Source organism: Nyctereutes procyonoides, unplaced genomic scaffold, assembly GCF_905146905.1.
Source record: "Nyctereutes procyonoides isolate TBG_1078 unplaced genomic scaffold, NYPRO_anot_genome, whole genome shotgun sequence".
Classification (NCBI taxonomy): domain Eukaryota; kingdom Metazoa; phylum Chordata; class Mammalia; order Carnivora; family Canidae; genus Nyctereutes; species Nyctereutes procyonoides.
Window position 1 is genome coordinate 5,507,111 of NW_026575121.1, and position 17,785 is coordinate 5,524,895.

A 17,785-nucleotide genomic window follows, 5' to 3' on the forward strand; every position below is an offset into this window, starting at 1 on the left:
GAAACATTGGGGTGCAGGTATCCTGCTGTTTCACTGCATCTGTATCTTTGGGGTAAATCCCCAGCAGTGCAATTGCTAGGTCATAGGGCAGTTCTATTTTTAACACTTTGAGGAACCTCCACACAGTTTTCCAGAGTGACTGCACCAGTTCACATTCCCTCCAACAGTTCAAGAGGGTTTCCCTTTCTCACATCCTCTCCAACATTTGTTGTTTCCTGTCTTGTTAATTTTCACCATTCTCACTGGTGTGAGATGGTATCTCATTGTGGTTTTGATTTGTATTTCCCTCATGGCAAGTGATAGGATTCAACTCTTGATTTGGGCTCAAATCATGATCTCAGAGTCAGGGGACTGAGCCTACATCAGGCTTCATACTCACTGGGGAGTTTGCTTAAGGATTCTATCTCTCCCTCTCCCTCTGCTTGCACACACTCTCTCTTAAACTAAATAAATAAAACCTTTACAAAAGAAAATGGTGGAGAAATCAGAACCCTCATACACTGCTGGTAGGAATGTAAACTAGTACAGCCACTCTGGAAAACAATCTAGCTATTCTGATTAAACAGATAGTTAGTAAAACATAGCAATTCCACTCCTAGGCATATACACAACAGAAATGAAAACCCATGTCCACACAAAAATGTGTATGTGAATGTTTGAACCAATATTATTTATAACACCCAAAAGGCGGAAGCAACCCAAGTGTCCATCAGTGGACAAATGGATAAACAAAATGTGATACATCTATTACAATCATACAATGGAGTACTATCCAGCCATTAAAAAGGAAAAAAGTACTAATACTTGCTATAACATAGATGAACTGTGAAGACATGCTAAGTGAAAGACATCACAAAAGACCATATATTACATAATTCTATTCATATGAAATGTTTAAAATAGAACAATCTATAGGCAGAAATCAGTGTCTGCCTCAGACTAGAAGGCTGACAGCTAAAGGTACAGGGTTGCTTTCTGAGATGGTGAAAATGGTCTAAAACTGAGTATGGTGATGGTTCCACCTATCCATGAATATATTATAAACCACTAAATTATAAATTCTAAGTGGGTGAATTTGGGGTTTATAAACTATAATTCAATAAAACTGTTTATAAAAAAGGAAGAAGTCCTCAAAAATTACAGGAACATGTCAAAAGGACAAAGAAGCCATCTAAAGCTGCCTAAGGGGCAAAGAAGCCATCTTCCACTGGTCAAATCTGGGACAATTCTGAGCTTCAAAAAGAAAAATGGCAATAGATTATAATGAATTTTTTAAAAACTCCGCTAGTCTAGAAGGGTCAGAGGTAGGAAAAAGGGAGCAAGAAAGAGAAATTAATTCTTTACAGTAGAATGCCAACTAATAAATGCAGAAGAAATGGCAGATAATTGCTATTTTGCTACTCCTAACATAATAACTAGTTAAGGCACAGATCAATAATCACCAGGTAAAAAGATGCTGGGGAACATAAACCCCACATAATCCCAAAGTATCATTTCATCATTACTCACTAATTACAAAGGGGATAATGGACTTTTGTTTTGTTTTGTTTTTGATAATGGACTTTTATAATGAAGAAAGTTAGCAATTACTACCTTAACCAATTGTGGGACTTCCTGACATTATGTGCCTCTGATGTCATGAGGTAAGTACACATCAGCCGTGTAGTATTCTTGCAAAAAAAATTGTTTTAAAGACAAAAGTTTAATCTGAATCTAAATATGAGGAAAACAATAAGACAAATCCAGAATGTGGCACATTCTACAATAAAACCAGTTCAGTCTCTTTAATAAAAGCCAATGTCAGGGATCCCTGGGTGGCGCAGTGGTTTAGCGCCTGCCTTTGGCCCAGGGCGTGATCCTGGAGACCCGGGATCGAATCCCACGTCAGGCTCCCAGCATGCAGCCTGCTTCTCCCTCTGCCTATGTCTCTGCTTCTCTCTCTCTCTCTGTATGACTATAATAAATAAATAAAAATTAAAAAAAAAAAAGCCAATGTCATTAAGAAAAAAACAGGGAGAAACGGTAACCTTGACTGGATTCCACCTATTAAATTTTTTTATCCTATTTTCAAGATATTTGAAGGACAACTGGGCATATTTGAATATGTACTGCATATAAACAATATTATTGAATTAATGTTAATTTTTATATATGTAAAAAAATATACATGCATGTGATTATGTGAAAAATATTTTTATTCTTAGGACAGTAAGAACTGAAGTATTCAAAAGTGAAGTATCACAATGTCTATAATTTACTTTCAAATGGTTCAGTAATAAAACATACAAAGAGATAAAGTAAGTGGGACAAAACACTAACAACTACTAAATCTGAAAAAATTTCAGATTCAACTGAATATTCAATGATATTAAGGAACTACAATAACGTTTTTAGCTGTGATAACTATGTCACAGTTGTATTAAAATGAAAAGTGCGCTCAGCAAAATAAACAGGTAGGACTGCATCAAACTAAAAAGCTTCTGCACAGCAAAAGAAACCATCAACAAAGCAAAAACATAACTTACAGAATGGGAAAAAACATTTGTAAGCCATCTATCTGATCAGGAGTTAATAAAGACTCATACAACTCAATAGCATAAAAACCAAACAACCCAATTAAAAATGGATGAAGGACTTGAATCAACATTTTTCCAAAGAGGATATACAAAAGACCAACAGGGAATGAAAAGATGTTCGACATCAATAATCATCAGGGAAATGCAAATTAAAACCACAATGAGATACCATCTCATGCCTGTTAGAATGGCAATTATCAAAAAGACAAGAGATAAAAAGAAAAAGTATTGGTAAGGATATGGAGAAAAGGGAACCCTTGTTCTCTACTGGCAGAACTGTAAATTGATGCAGCCACTCTGGAGAACAGTATGCAGGATCTTCAAAAAATTAACAATAGAACTACCATATGACCCAGCAATTCCACTTCTGGGAATATATCCAAAGGAAATGAAAACACTAATTCAAAAGGGTATCTGCACCCCCATGTAAACTGCCAGCATTACTCACAATAGCTAAGACATGGAAACAACCTAAGTGTCTACCAATGAATGAATGGATAAAGAAGTTGTGGTCTATAGAGATAGTGGAATATCACTTGGCCATTAAAAAAAATAACGAAATTCTACAATTTGCAACAACATGGATAGACCCTGAAGACGTTATGCTAAGTGAAGTAAGTCAGAGAAAGACAAATACTGTATGATCTCACATGTGAAATCTAAAAAATTGTTTTAAAAAGTGCAAATTTTCAGTTATAAGAGAAATACTATAAATGTAACTTACAACATGATGACCATAGTTAACAATAATACTGTGTATAGATAGGAAAGTTGTTCAGAGCTTATCACAAAGAGAAATTTCTTTTCTTTGTATTGTTATCCACATGAGATGACTGATGTTAACTAACCCTATTGTGGTCATTATTTTTTTTTAAGATTTTATTTTATTTATGATAGACAGACAGACAGACAGAGAGAGAGAGAGAGAGAGGCAGAGACACAGGCAGAGGGAGAAGCAGGCTCCATGCCGGAAGCCCTACGTGGGACTAGATCCCAAGACTCCAGGATCGTGCCCTGGGCCAAAGGCAGGCGTTAAACCGCTGAGCCACCCAGGGATACCCTATTGTGGTCATTATTTTACAAAGTATGTAAATCAAATCATCATAGTCTATGCCTTAAATTTGCTGATATATGTCAATTCCTTTCAATAAAACTGGAAAAAAAGACTTCATTGCAAAAAATAAAATGTGCCCTTATCTTTTAAAGTCACCTGCTGAAGTATTTATTAATAAAATGTTAGGAATTTGCTCCAATGTAACTAATGGTAGGGAAGAGAAGTAATGGAGGTCTAAGTGAACTAAGACTGGCCATGTGGAAGCTGGGGTAATGATGTGTAAGAGTTAATTATATTAATCTCTCTACTTTTTGCTATTTGAAACTTCTATTAAAAAAGTTCTAGGTTCGGGAACCCTGGGTGGCGCTGCGGTTTAGCGCCTGCCTTTGGCCCAGGGCGCGATCCTGGAGACCCGGGATCGAATCCCACGTCGGGCTCCTGGTGCATGGAGCCTGCTTCTCCCTCTGCCTGTGTCTCTGCCTTGCCTCTCTCTATCTCTGTGTGTGACTATCATAAATAAATAAAAAAAATTAAAAAAAAAAAAAAAAGTTCTAGGTTCTGGGGCGCATGAGTGACTTAGTTGGTTATTGGTTAAGTATCTGACTCTTGATCTCAGCTCAGGTCTTGATCTCAGGGTTGTGAGTTCAAGTCTCATGCTGGGTTCCACATTGGGCATGGAACCTACTTAAAAAAATTTTTTTTCTAGGTTCTAATTCTGTTTTAGCACTAATATCCTCACTATTATTTAAACTCTGTCTAGCACTCAAAGAAAATAAAGATTCATGTGTAACTGAATCAGTGAGACAAATGATCAGTGAGGTAACTCTTCACACCATAAACTGGACACTGGTACTGCAGAATTTTGAAGAGATGGCCTACAGGGTTTTTATGAGACAGCATGACACATGGTTATATGAAAATCAACTATGGTGGCTCCTATGTTATCAATCCTCTTCTATGTCATTTATTAAAAAAAAGAGAAATCACAGGGAGCACAAATTCAATTTAAAAATTGAGAAAGCGGGGCACCTGGGTGGCTCAGGGGGTTAAGTGTCCAACTCTTGATTTCAGCTCAGGTTGTCATCTCAGGGTCGTGGGATCAGGCTCCACGCTCGGGAAGGAAGCTGCCTGAAATTCTCCCGTTCCCTCTCCCTCTCTCTCTGCCCCTCCCCATGCTCATGCATGCACTAAAGTACATAATAAATCTTTTAAAAAATTGAGAACATGTATTTCCTAAAAAGGGGAGGGAACTGAGTTATAAAATACAACTTGAAGGAAAAACAACCTAATAAATCTTTCATTCAATTTTTTAAAATTTCATTTCCTGTGATTTTATGACAAGTTTATCTTGATTTTATACCTTGAATGAGAATTATAAAGAAAAAATCCTATTTTCACTAATACCAAAAGGTGTGTGCAGCCAAGGGAGAGATCAGGATGAAATAAGGGAACCCTACCTCCATCATCACCAACTTGTCAGGATAAGCCAGATCTCCAGGAGCAGGTTTGTACCCTGTGATGTCTGTCTGAATGTAGATGTGAGTTCTGTAGACGAGGCGCTCTTGGACATCTTCTAACATCTGTTTTACTCCAGCTGCAAATGCTCCCAGTTGTTCAGCTGGTAAGAAAATGTAATCATCCATTCCTTTGTATTTAGAAAAATACTTTCTTTAAACAAGCAAAAATATTACTCAAGTGTCTAGTAGTAATAGGAAGTAATTTGGCCTCAGGGACTGTGGTTGCATTCTATTTCATTATGACTCGATGACCTCAGAAAAATTTAATAAATGTCCTTCAATTTCCTCAAATTTAAAACTGGGAAATAAATTTGCCCTTATATCTTCTTCCTGAAACTCTATGATATTATTTCTATTATTAATGTGAATAATAAAGTCTGAATTTTAAAGTGTTTTGTGCTTTTAAAAGTTATCTCATTCAGCTTCAGACCAATCCTGAGAGACAGCTGGGGCAGCTTATTAGTTGTGTTATCATTCCAATTTTAAAATTAAATGGAGTTCCACAGATATTAAACAACTTGTTAATATTTCCACAAAGAAAAGTGAGTAAAAAATTAAGATGAAATACGAGTTTATATAGAATTTCTGCATTCTTTAGATGACATCAGTATTAAAACAAACCAATAATTCAGTAACAACTATCCAAGGGCAGGGTGTTGAAAACATTACATAACATAAATATTCAAATTAATATAATTCAGAGGCATTAATATGTAAGAAAATACACATCTTAGAATGAATTAAATGCAGAATAAGAAACTTTGGAAGCATAACAAACCTAAGGTGTCTCCTAACGAAAATCAAAATGAGAACAATAATTTCTGCTAATAAAATAATTACTTGAAGAGTTTTTTTTAAAGTTACTTAAATCTCATTAGGAAAATGAGGTTCTCTATGACAAATCAAATATTAAAGAATATATCAGATGGTTAAAATTTTCCAGAGAATTGCTTATCTGTAATTTCAAAAAAGATAGGTCATTATTATATATGTACACTAAAACAATTCCTGTTTTTAAATGAAGAGTATGCAATATAGTCATGATTTTAAGTATTTTGGTAAGAATGTATTAGAAATGTCTAGGGACACCTGGGTAGCTCATTGGTTAAGTGTCTGCCTTTGGCTCAGGGCATGATCCTGTAGTTCCAGGATCGAGTCCCACATCAGGCTTCCTGCATGGAGCCTCCTTCTCCCTCTGCCTATGTCTCTGCCTCTCTGTCTCTTTCATAATTAATAAAATCTTAAAAAAAATAAATGTCGGGATCCCTGGGTGGCGCAGCGGTTTAGCGCCTGCCTTTGGCCCAGCGCGCGATCCTGGAGACCCAGGATCGAATCCCACCTCAGGCTCCCGGTGCATGGAGCCTGCTTCTCCCTCTGCCTATGTCTCTGCCTCTCTCTCTCATTCTGTGTGACTATCATAAATAAATAAAAATTTAAAAAAATAAAAAATAAAAATAAATGTCTAAGTAAAAACTAACAATTCACTCTGGATTTCAGATGCCAGGAAGAATAGTTAACCATATTTCATTACTAATTTTGTCCAGATTTTAAAACTCTCTCCCCATTTAATTTGTACCATTAGTCAAAAAAATAAGGTACATCTTGACTTTAAAAGGGACAAGGCACCAACTCAGGCTATAAAAAATATTAAACTTACGTAGGTAAGTGGGGTAGAGGATAGAGAGTTTTCAAATTCACTGAGCCACAGATAAAATTAAGATTTTTGAGGTTATCACTTCTAATTATCATTTACCATTGTTCTGTACATGATCTTCAAGCACCTCATTTTTAAGAATTCCACAAAGTTCCGACAGAGTCTCTAAGTGAATAACATGAATGATCAATGGCCTGAAGACATCATACAATGACACACAGAGTTTCTCCAAAAGTTCACTAAAATGAAAGAATAAAACATGGTTATAAGTAGTAATCTTTTCAGGATTTTCTAATAGTTTAAAAGGCAACATTTATTTCTTCCAGTCAATAAAAATAAAAATCTACTGGAAAATAGTGCATGGGAACATTATAAAATGAAAAGTGAAGGGTGAAAATAATACTGTAGATTTTTTTGTGCTTTAAGAGCTCAAAATCCAAAAGCAGTCTTCAACAGTCACCCCAAAGTAGCTTCCCCCAGCTAAATGTCAATTCATTACAACCTTATTTATTTCAGCAATACTTTATATATATACTCTTAAACACAATAACAAATATTTTGGTTGATTTAACTATTCTTTTATATTCTACATCATTTGTGAATCAAATGTAACATTTTCCCTGCAAAAGATGAATTCAAACTTCTTCAATACTTGGATTTTGATAAACAAAATTCAAAGCACTTGGGCATACAAGTGTTTTTGGCAATTTTGAACATTTGAAAGGAAAAACTTAAATAGTACTTTCATATATAGCATTTCATCAGAAGTGATCAACCTAATCAAAACTATAAGATACCTTTGTTTCTTCCTCACTACAAGAGTCATAATCTTGGAATATTTTCAAGAGTCAACATCACCAATATGAAGAAACCAAAAGTGACTAACACAGGCATTGAAAGACACTTTGGGGGAAAAATAGGAAAGGGTATTAAATAAATAATGTCTGTGTTTTTAAGTGTCTTTCATTGGTTAAAACCACAGAATTTTTCAACTAGAAGGAATTATTATATTTAGTGAGATAAACAGACAGATTGCCAAGACTTAGTTCCCAACATAGGACTCTTATTATTTTACCGTATTGTCTCCATAGATACATTATAAATGATATAAAAGCATTTTGGCCTTTGAATTGCACATTTATTTTAAAATAACCACTGTCCTATCCAATAGTATTGTTCACACATCCACAAAAGTTAAAACACTCTGCAGTTAATGTTAAAATACTCCTATAATATAATATGCTATGAGAGTGATTAGCAAATTAAATCTTAAAACTAAGAGTTTGTATACCACCTACTCTAATTTTGATGTTGGTTTTGTGAAAAATTCATTGTAAAGTTGGTGCTCATCCTGGCATACATGGACCATAAAGGCACAGCCACTGCGAATCTGCAGGAAAGAAACACACATTACCTTCAGTTAAAGACACATAATGATTTCAGCATTTATGAATAAAATAAATCTTTTATTTGCAATGAGACTGTGCACATATATTCATAAAAGAACTCACTGAAGAACAGAAAATGGTTGATTTTTAACCATTTATTGCATAATGTGAGTATGACTCATTTTTATTTTCTTCTTTTATTTTCTAAACTTTTGACAATGAAATTACTTTTCTAGTTAAAGAGGGGGTATTTAATAAAAGAATCTTTGTGTATTTTTCTATATACGAATTAAAATCACTAAATAAAATAGCACTTCTGCAGCAAAAGTTAAACTAAATTGTCAGGATAAATCCACAAACTCTGAAACTTCATCTTTCAAGGAGTAACAGTTGTTTGTCAATCTTCATTCTTCAAAAAATAAATCAAAATCAGAGTATTTTGATAAGCTGAATGCTAATTACTAAACCAGATGTCGCATAACTGAAAGAAAAATCCTTTAAGCTTTTTGACAGGGGATCCAGAACATTTATACCTACATACAGCTTCTAGGACATCAAAATATTTCAGAGGAAGGTTTAACAACATTCCGAACTAGCAGAAGCTTACCAAGGCACAATGATCTCTATTATTCTGGCTTGTTAACTCTGTTACGGTACAAGTGATACTAGGGCCCAAAAGGAGCTCCCGCTGGTCAAGGTAACACTGATGGATGTCATTTAGCAGTTGTTGGTATCTGATAAAAAGCAAATGAGATTGGAATATAAACTTCTGATTTCAGATATGTAAATTAAATCTGATCTTAAATCTCAGAAGTTTCCAAACCTCTAAAGCAATAAGGTCACCTCTCATGTGCCCGATATTAAACACTAGAAATATTTATTATGTATAAAAGGAAAAAAATAAACCATAATGAACTGTGGTTCAAAAGCTATGATTTTTATTCTTTTAAAGATTTATCTCCCAAGAGTAGAGAAAAATCTTACATCTTTGAAATTAAAAACAAATCCTGCAATGGGAAAAAGATGTCTTGCAAACTCAGTTAGGTCTACAACCTTTTCCCAAAATAAGTTATGTGCTGCAAGAAAAAGCTTGCATAGTATGCAAAGTAATTCTCAGAAAATACTAGGAACATAACAGATTCAGAAAAAAAGCACGTCAAGAAGAAGGTAATGTAGAAACAGGAACTTCTAGGTACTCACTCAGGTATTTTTTCAGATCGCTGTTCTATTTGTTCAATAAGAGTCTGCAAAATAAAAAGACTAAAAATTCATCTGTTTAAGCTATACTTTTATTTACTTTCTGATTTTAACTAAAACATGCTAATGTTAGAAAATCTGTAAATACAAAAAAGCTGAAACATAAAAACCACCTATATCACAAAATAACTACAATATTTTATAATATTCTTTCAGTTTGTTATATACACACACTATAAATATCAACCTCACTTATCTGTTGCAAACATGCTAGTTTCTGCTTTTCTTTTGCTGTTTAAAATTCAGAAAATATAATTTTTATAGCCTGAATCTTTTACTCAGTAATTTTTTCCCAATAATTTCTGCTAGTTTTCTGTTCCTCCTTATTTTTACATTTAACTCTTTAGTTCACTTAGAATGTATTCTAATGTTATAAAATGAAGAGCTTACTTTTTTCCCCACATACTTAGCAAAACTTCCCAAAATTATGTAGGAAACTACAATGCTTCCTCTTTGATTTGAGAAGACTGACTTATGTATTAAGCTCCTGAATCTTCCATTCCAATGATCCATCAACAAATTCTTGAATCTGTATCAATGTATTTTTCAAATTTACTTATACAGTTAGTCTTGCCTATTTAGTATACCAAATGAATTTCAGCATCATCCAAAAAGAAATTCCACTGGAATTTTTGTTAAGATTATATTTGGAGAAACTGACATATAAATTATATTAGGAGGAACCGACATTTAAAAAATTAAGTTTCCTCAACCAGAACAAGATAGGCTTATTATTTATTCAATCTTTTGTGATTTCCTATCTAGCTTTTTTATTTTCTTCATCCTTGTATTTCCATTAAAGTTATTTCTAGGTAAGTATTTTGTGCTGTCACTAATATAAGACTCCATCACTTATATTAATTGGTTACCATTGGTAAAAGGCATATAGGAAAGCCACTGATAATTATATAATCATTTTATATCCACTTGCCACACTGAGCTATATCACACTTATCTATACCATTTCTTTTCTAATCAAATTTTAACCACTGGTACTTGACTACTAAGCAAAAGCAACCAATTAGGCACAATCTAAACTTTATACCATCAATGAACCACTCTTCTCCTGTATCTTCTATAAATAAGTCCAAGTTTCTCTTACTTCAAAAAACAACAAAACTGAGGAAGGAGTCAAGATGGATGGCGGAGGAGTGGGGGGACCCTAAGCCTATCTCCACCCTCAAACACAGCTAGATAGGTATCAAGTCATTCTGAACATCCAAGAAATCAGAGAGCTGAGAGAACAAAAACTGCAAATCTACAAATAGAAAAGCAATCATGTTTTCAAGAAAGTAAGAGGTGCAGAGAGTTGACTTTGGGGAAATATAGCTATGGGTGAGAAGGCAGGGAGGGAGCCTGCTTACGGAGCCTATTACTAAGTATTAGAAGCAGCAGAGCATAAAATCTGAACTTTTAGTTAGAAGTCCTCTACCATGGGGGTCGTGCCTGTCTTCAAGGGGCTCAGGTAACGAAGCAGGGGAAAATCCCAGGAGTAACATCTTGGTCTGAGGATCCCCTGGGTCATAAGAAGGGGTGGCACCAGGCACAGGAGCATAGAAGCCGGCTGAGAGCAGAGGTCTTGGTGCCAGCTTTCTGCTCTGCATTGCCATCAATGGCAAACAGCTGCGCAGCTATCTGACCTTTCCTAGGGCCCATTGACAAATGGCAAAAGTGGGGCAAGACCCTCTCCAGTAGGAACAGCACAGGTCTGCACCAGGGGAGTTCCTAAAATTGTGGAGTTATGAAACTCAGTCACACGCCTGAGGTGGGTTAGGGTAATGGGTTACAGGTGGACTTAGGAAACTCGTGGCTTATTAAAAAATGCAATAATATTAATATCATAGGAGTCCCAAAAGATGAAGAGAGAGAAAAAAAGGGGCAGAAAGTTTATTCAAACAAATTATAGCTGAAAACTTCCCTAACCTGGAGGACAGAGACACCCAAATCCAAGCAGCACAGAGAACTTCCATTAAATTCAACAAAAGCTGGCCATTGCAAAGGCGTATTATAGTCAAATTCACAAAAAAACACAGACAAGAAAGGAATCCTGAAAGCAGCAAGGGATAAAAAAGTCCTTAACCTACAAGGGAAAACAGGTTCACAGCAGATCTGTCCACAGAAATTTGACAGGTCAGAAGAGAGTGGCAAAAAATACTCAACATGCTGAATAAGGAAGATACGCAAGCAAGAATTCTTTATCCAGCAAGGCTGTCATTCACAATAGAAGGAGAGATAAAGAGTGTCCCACACAAAAAATAAAAGAGTTCATGACCACTATTTAAATCAGCCCTACAAGAAATTTTAAGGGCTCTAAGACCAAAAGCAACAAACTCTAGAAAGGACCAGAGAACATCAACAGAAACACTAACTCTACAGGTTAACACAATGGCACTAGATTCCAATCTTTCAATAATTACTCAATGTAAATGGACTAAATGCTCCGAACAAAAGACACAGGGTATCAGAATGGGTAAAAAAAAAACAAAAAACAAAAAACAAAACAAAACAAGACTTATCTATATGCTGCCTACAAGGGACTCATTTTAGACCTAAAGACACCTGCAGGTTCAAAGCAAAGGAATGAAGAATCATCTTTCATGCTAATGGGCATCAAAAGAAAACCAGAGTAGCCATACACAACAAACTATATATATATTATTTTTTAAGATTTTATTTATTTATTCATGAGAGACAGAGAGAGAGAGAGAGGCAGAGACACAGGCAGAGGGAGAAGCAGGCTCCATGCAGGGAGCCTTATGCGGGACTCGATCCCGGGACTCCAGGATCACACCCTGGGCCAAAGGCTGCACTAAACCGCTGAGCCACCGGGCTGCCCAACAAACTATATTTTAAAACAAAACCTGTAACGAGAGATGAAGAAGGGCATTATATCATAATTAAGGGTTCCATCCATCAAGAAGATCTAACAATTGTAAATATTTATGCCAACCTGGGAGCACCCAAACATATAAATCAATTATTAATAAATATGTAAAAACTCATTGATAATAACACAAATGTAGTAATAAAGAGTGGAGCAGAAATAATATAGAAACAAAAAAACAGTAGAATAGATGAATGAAACTAAGAGCTGGTTCTTAATAAATTAAGAAAATTCATAAATCCCTAGCTAGACTTATCAAGAGAAAGGACCTAAACAGATAAAATTATGAATGAAAAAGAAGAGATCACAACCAACACCACAGAAATACAATTATAAGAGAATACTATGAAAAATTATATCCCAACAAACTGGACAACTTAGAAGAAATGGACAAATTTCCTAGAAACTTACAAACTACCAAAACTGAAACAGGAAGAAGTAGAAAATTAAAACAGACCCTAACCAGTGAAGAAATTGAATCTGTAATCAAAAATCTCCTAATAAACAAGAGTCCTGGGCCAGATGGCTTCCCAGGGGAATTCTATCAAACATTTAAAGAGCTAATACCTATTCTTCTCAAACTGTTCCAAAAAATAGAAAAGGAAGGAAAGCCTCCAAACTCATTCTATGAAGCCAGCATTACCTTGACTCCAAAATCAGCAAATCTCCCATTAAAAAGGAGAATTACAAGCCAATATTCCTGATGAACATGGATGTAAAAATGTTTAATGAAACACCAGCAAACCAAATTGAACAGTACATGAAAAGAACTACTCATCACGACCAAGTGAGATTTATTCCTGGCCTGCAGGGGTGGTTCAATATTCATAAATGAATCAACATGATTCACATTAGTAAAAGAAAGGATAAGAACCCTATGATCCAGGTAGCCCTGGTGGCGCAGCGGTTTAATGCCACCTGCAGCCTGGGGTGTGATCCTGGAGACCTGGGATCGAGTCCCGCATCAGGCTTCCTGCATGGGGCCTGCTTCTCCCTCTGCCTGTGTGTCTCTGCCTCTCTCTCGCTCTCTGAATGAATAAATAAATCTTAAAATATATATATATATATATATGTATATATATATATATATATATATATATATATATATATATATATATATAAAAGAACCCTATGATCCTGTCAATAGATGCAGAAAAAAATTTGACAAAATACAGCATCCTTTCCTGATAAAAACCTCAACAAAGACGGGATAGCTGGAACATACCTCAACATCATAAAGGCCATATATCAAAGACCCACAGCTGCTAATGTAATCCTCAACAGGGAAAAACTGAGAGCCTTTCTCCTATGGTCAGGAACAAGACAAGGATGTCCACCCTCACCATTACTATTTAACACATTAGTGGAAGTCCTAGCCACAGCAATCAGACAAAAAAAAAAAAGAAAAGGCATCCAAATCAACAAGGAAAAAGTTAACTTTCACTATCTGCAGACAACATACCATTCTATGTAGAAAACCCGAAAGACTCCACCAAAAACTTGCTAGAGCTAAACATGAATTCAGCAAATTTGCAGGATATAAAATCAATGTGGAGAAATCTGTTGCATTTCTAAAGCAGAAAAAGAAATCAAGAAATTAATCCAATTTACAACTGCACCAAAAACAGTAAGATACCTAGGAACAAGCCTAATGAAAGCGGTAAAAGTTCTGTACTCTGAAAATTATAGAACACTTATGAAAGAAATTGAAGAAGACACAAAGAAATGGAAAAACATTCCATTCTCATGGATTAGAAGAAAAAAACATTGTTAAGATGTCTATACTACCCAAAGGAATCTATATATTTAATGCAATCCCTATCAAAATACCAACAGCATTCTTCAGAGAGCTAAAACAATCCTAAAATTTGTATGGAACCACAAAAGACCCCAAATAGCCAAACCAATTCTAAAAAACAACACTAGAGGCATTTCAAGCTATATTACAAAGCTATAGTTATCAAGATGGTATGGGACTGGCACAAAAACAGAAAGATCAGTGGAATGGAATAGAAAATCCAGAAGTAGACCCACAACTATATGGTCAACTTTGACAAAGCAGGAAAGAATATCCAATGGAAGAAAGACAGTCTCTTCAACAAATGGTGTTGGGAAAACTGGACAGCCACATGCAGAAGAATGAAACTGGACCACTCTCTTACATCATACACAAACATAAATTCAAAATAGATCAAAGATCTAAATATGAGGCAGGAAACCATCAAAATCCTAGATGAGAACACAGGCAGCAACCTCTCTGACCTCAGCCATAGCAACTTCCTATTAGACACTCTCTGGAGGCAAGGGAAACAAAAGCAAAGATAAACTAATGGGACTTCATCAAGATAAAAAGCTGTACAGCAAAGGAAACAATCAACAAAACCAAAAGGCAGCCTACGGAATGGGAGATTCTGCAAACAACATACGTGATAAAGGATTAGTTCCAAAATCTATAAAGAACTTATCAAACACAACATCCAAAAAAATAATCCAGTAAAGGAATGGGCAGAAGACATGAACAGACACTTTTTCAAAGAAGACATCCAGATAGCCAACAGACACATGAGAAGATGCTCCACATCACTCATCATCAGGGACATACATATCAAAACCACAATGAGATACCACCTCACACCTGTCAGGACAGCTAAAATGAACAACACAAGAAACAACAGGTGTTGGCAAGGATGTGGAGAAAGGGAAACCCCCTTACACTGGTGATGGGACTGCAAACTGGTGAAGCCACTCCAGAGAACAGTATGGAGGTTCCTCAAAAAGTTAAAAAGAGAACTACCCTACAATCCAGCAATTGCACTACTGGGTGTTTACCCAAAGGATACAAAAATACAGATTCGAAGGGGTACATGCACCCCAATGTTTATAGCAGCATTATCAGCAATATCCAAACCATGGAGAGAGCCCCAATGTCCATCGACTGATGAATGAATAAAGATGTGGCGCATATTTATACAATGGAATATTACTCAGCCATCAAAAGAAATTAAATCTTGCCACTTGCAATGACATGGATGGAACTAGAGTGAAATAATGCTAAGTGAAATAAGTCAGTCAAAGAAAGATAAATACTATATAATCTCACTCATATGTGGATTTTTAAAAAGAAAACAGATGAACATAAGAGGAAGGGGAAAAGGACTAAAGGAGAGAGGGAAACACACCTTTAGAAGCTCTTAATGATAGAGAACAAACTAAGGGTTGATGGAGGGTGATGGGAGGGGAATGGGCAAGACGGGTGATGGGTATTAAAGAGGGCACTTGTGATCACTTGTGATGAGCACTGCATATTGTATGTAAGTGATGAATCACTGAATTCTATTCCAGAAACCAATATTGCACTGTATGCTAACTAAAATTTAAATTAAAAAAAAAAATCCTTCACTAATTCTCAAGAGAGAAACAGGGAGTCAGAGGCAGCAAAGGTAGACTACTCTTACTAGTATCTTCACAATGAAGTAGAAAAAGGATACATGTACCAGCTCTAGTCAACTGTATCATGGATATATTTGAAAACATTAACACATTTATCTACTTTCTGCACCCTCCAATTCCAATCACTCAAAATAAATATTCAGTGCATTCCTTTATGTATCAGGCACTGTGCTAACAAAGGACAGTAAAGAAGTCACATGTTCCCAACCTCAAGAATATATATCAACACTTATCAACCCCTATCTCTCAAAAATAGGGGACTATTTTTGGACTACTTTTGGACTATGGCAAAATCTTTGTTAATCAGGCCTCCCCGTTGAAAATCTCTTTTCACCACAATCCATTCTTCACAGTGAATCCTTAATTCAAAGAAATGGAAAATCTAACCAAATCATTCTTCTGTTTAAAATACCTCACTAGGGCAGCCCAGGTGGCTCAGCAGTTTAGCACCACCTTCAGCCCAGGGCGTGATCCTGGAGACCTGGGATCGAGTCCCACATCAGGCTCCCTGCATGGAGCCTGCTTCTCCCTCTGCCTGTGTCTCTGCCTCTCTCTCCTCCTGTGTTTCTCATGAATGAATGAATGAATGAATAAATAAATAAATAATCAATCTTTAAAAACATATGAATGAATGAATGAATGAATAAACAAATAAATAAATAAAAAAAATGCCTCACAAGTTTGAGCCCCATGTCCAGTTCTGTACTCAGAGGGGAATCTGCGGGAGATTTTTCTCTCCCTCTACCCGCCCCCCTCCTTACTTGCTCACTCTCTAACTAACTAAACAAATAAATATTTAAAATAAGTGAATAAATACAATAAAATACTTCACTAGTTCTCCATTTTTCCTGGATTAGCATATGTGATACCCTTTGCTTTTAAGATACCACTAAGGTACACCGCTGTAATATGGAAAGACAGTGTCTACATTTCATTCATGTTCATTTTCCTGGTATAAGCAACAGGCCTAAATATAGTAGAATTTCAAAGCAGATGGCTAAATAAACTTCATAGTAATATTTATGTCAATGGACTTACTCTGACTTTGGGAGCAGCAGCTCGAAATTTGACATAAAATAATGTAAAGGCATTGTCTGCATTAGGTATAGATGCAGGATCCTAAAGAGACATGGAGGAAGATAGGGAAGGAAGATAGTCAGCCAAGAAATAATTATTCAGAAAATGTGACACCAATCATTTCAAACAGCTACTGCTCGGCCTATATACCAACCAAAAGCTTAAAGAGAAAAATCTCAAAGAGAGATTTCATATTAAATGAAATCTCTTTTGTAGTACTATTGCTAAAAATGAGAAATCCTTATGTGGAGCTGTCGTCTCCTACCTCTTTATAATTAAAATTTACCCTACGTTACATGAATTTTGATGGTAAATAGACCTGAATTCAGATTCATACTCAGTCACTTACTGACAGTAGGATATTGGCCAAATTACTGGACCTGAGATTCAGTGCATCCACCAAATGGTGATAACATGTACTCATAAAGGTTTTATACAGCTCAACAGTGAAGGCCTAGTTACTAGAACACAGTAGGTACTAATACTGATTAGGTATTAATTTCCTAAACTTATTAAAAACTTTACAAAATAGAAAAATTATATAGTCGGCCTTCATATCAGTTAAGAGCAACTGAACAGTAAACTGTCACCCCAAAATCAGTGGCTTTGAACTGAAAGTTCAAGAAGATATTCCATGTTTTTTAGAAATTGAGCTTAAGAAATAAAATGCATAATCTTTATTTTATTTTCTTATGAAAGAAATGTGTTCAATGACCATCTTAGCTAGGTTCACTCTTAATTTTCTAATGTAACACCCTGTCCATTTTCCACCTAGCTTGTTTTGCTCCATCTATAATTAATTTGTTTCCTTCTTTGCTGACTGCTTCTCCTGAATATAAGCTCCATGAGCACAAGGACCTTGCTGGCTCCTTCTCTCTATTGTACGGTTCCCAGTACAATGCCAAGCACTGAGAAAGCACTTAATAAA

The 17,785-nt window shown here is 35.6% G+C and overlaps 1 protein-coding gene across 1 annotated transcript in view; it reads right to left on the reverse strand.

The window, feature by feature from the left end:
- Positions 1–17,785, reverse strand: part of COG3 (component of oligomeric golgi complex 3) — a 68,979-nt gene that overhangs the window by 34,305 nt on the left and 16,889 nt on the right. The window contains exons 8-13 of the mRNA XM_055335902.1: positions 16,819–16,899; positions 9,390–9,433; positions 8,797–8,923; positions 8,100–8,191; positions 6,901–7,040; positions 5,088–5,248 (exon numbers count right to left, since the gene is read on the reverse strand). Of these exons, the coding sequence (XP_055191877.1) occupies positions 5,088–5,248; positions 6,901–7,040; positions 8,100–8,191; positions 8,797–8,923; positions 9,390–9,433; positions 16,819–16,899 (645 nt within the window). The remainder of the gene's footprint in view (positions 1–5,087; positions 5,249–6,900; positions 7,041–8,099; positions 8,192–8,796; positions 8,924–9,389; positions 9,434–16,818; positions 16,900–17,785) is intronic.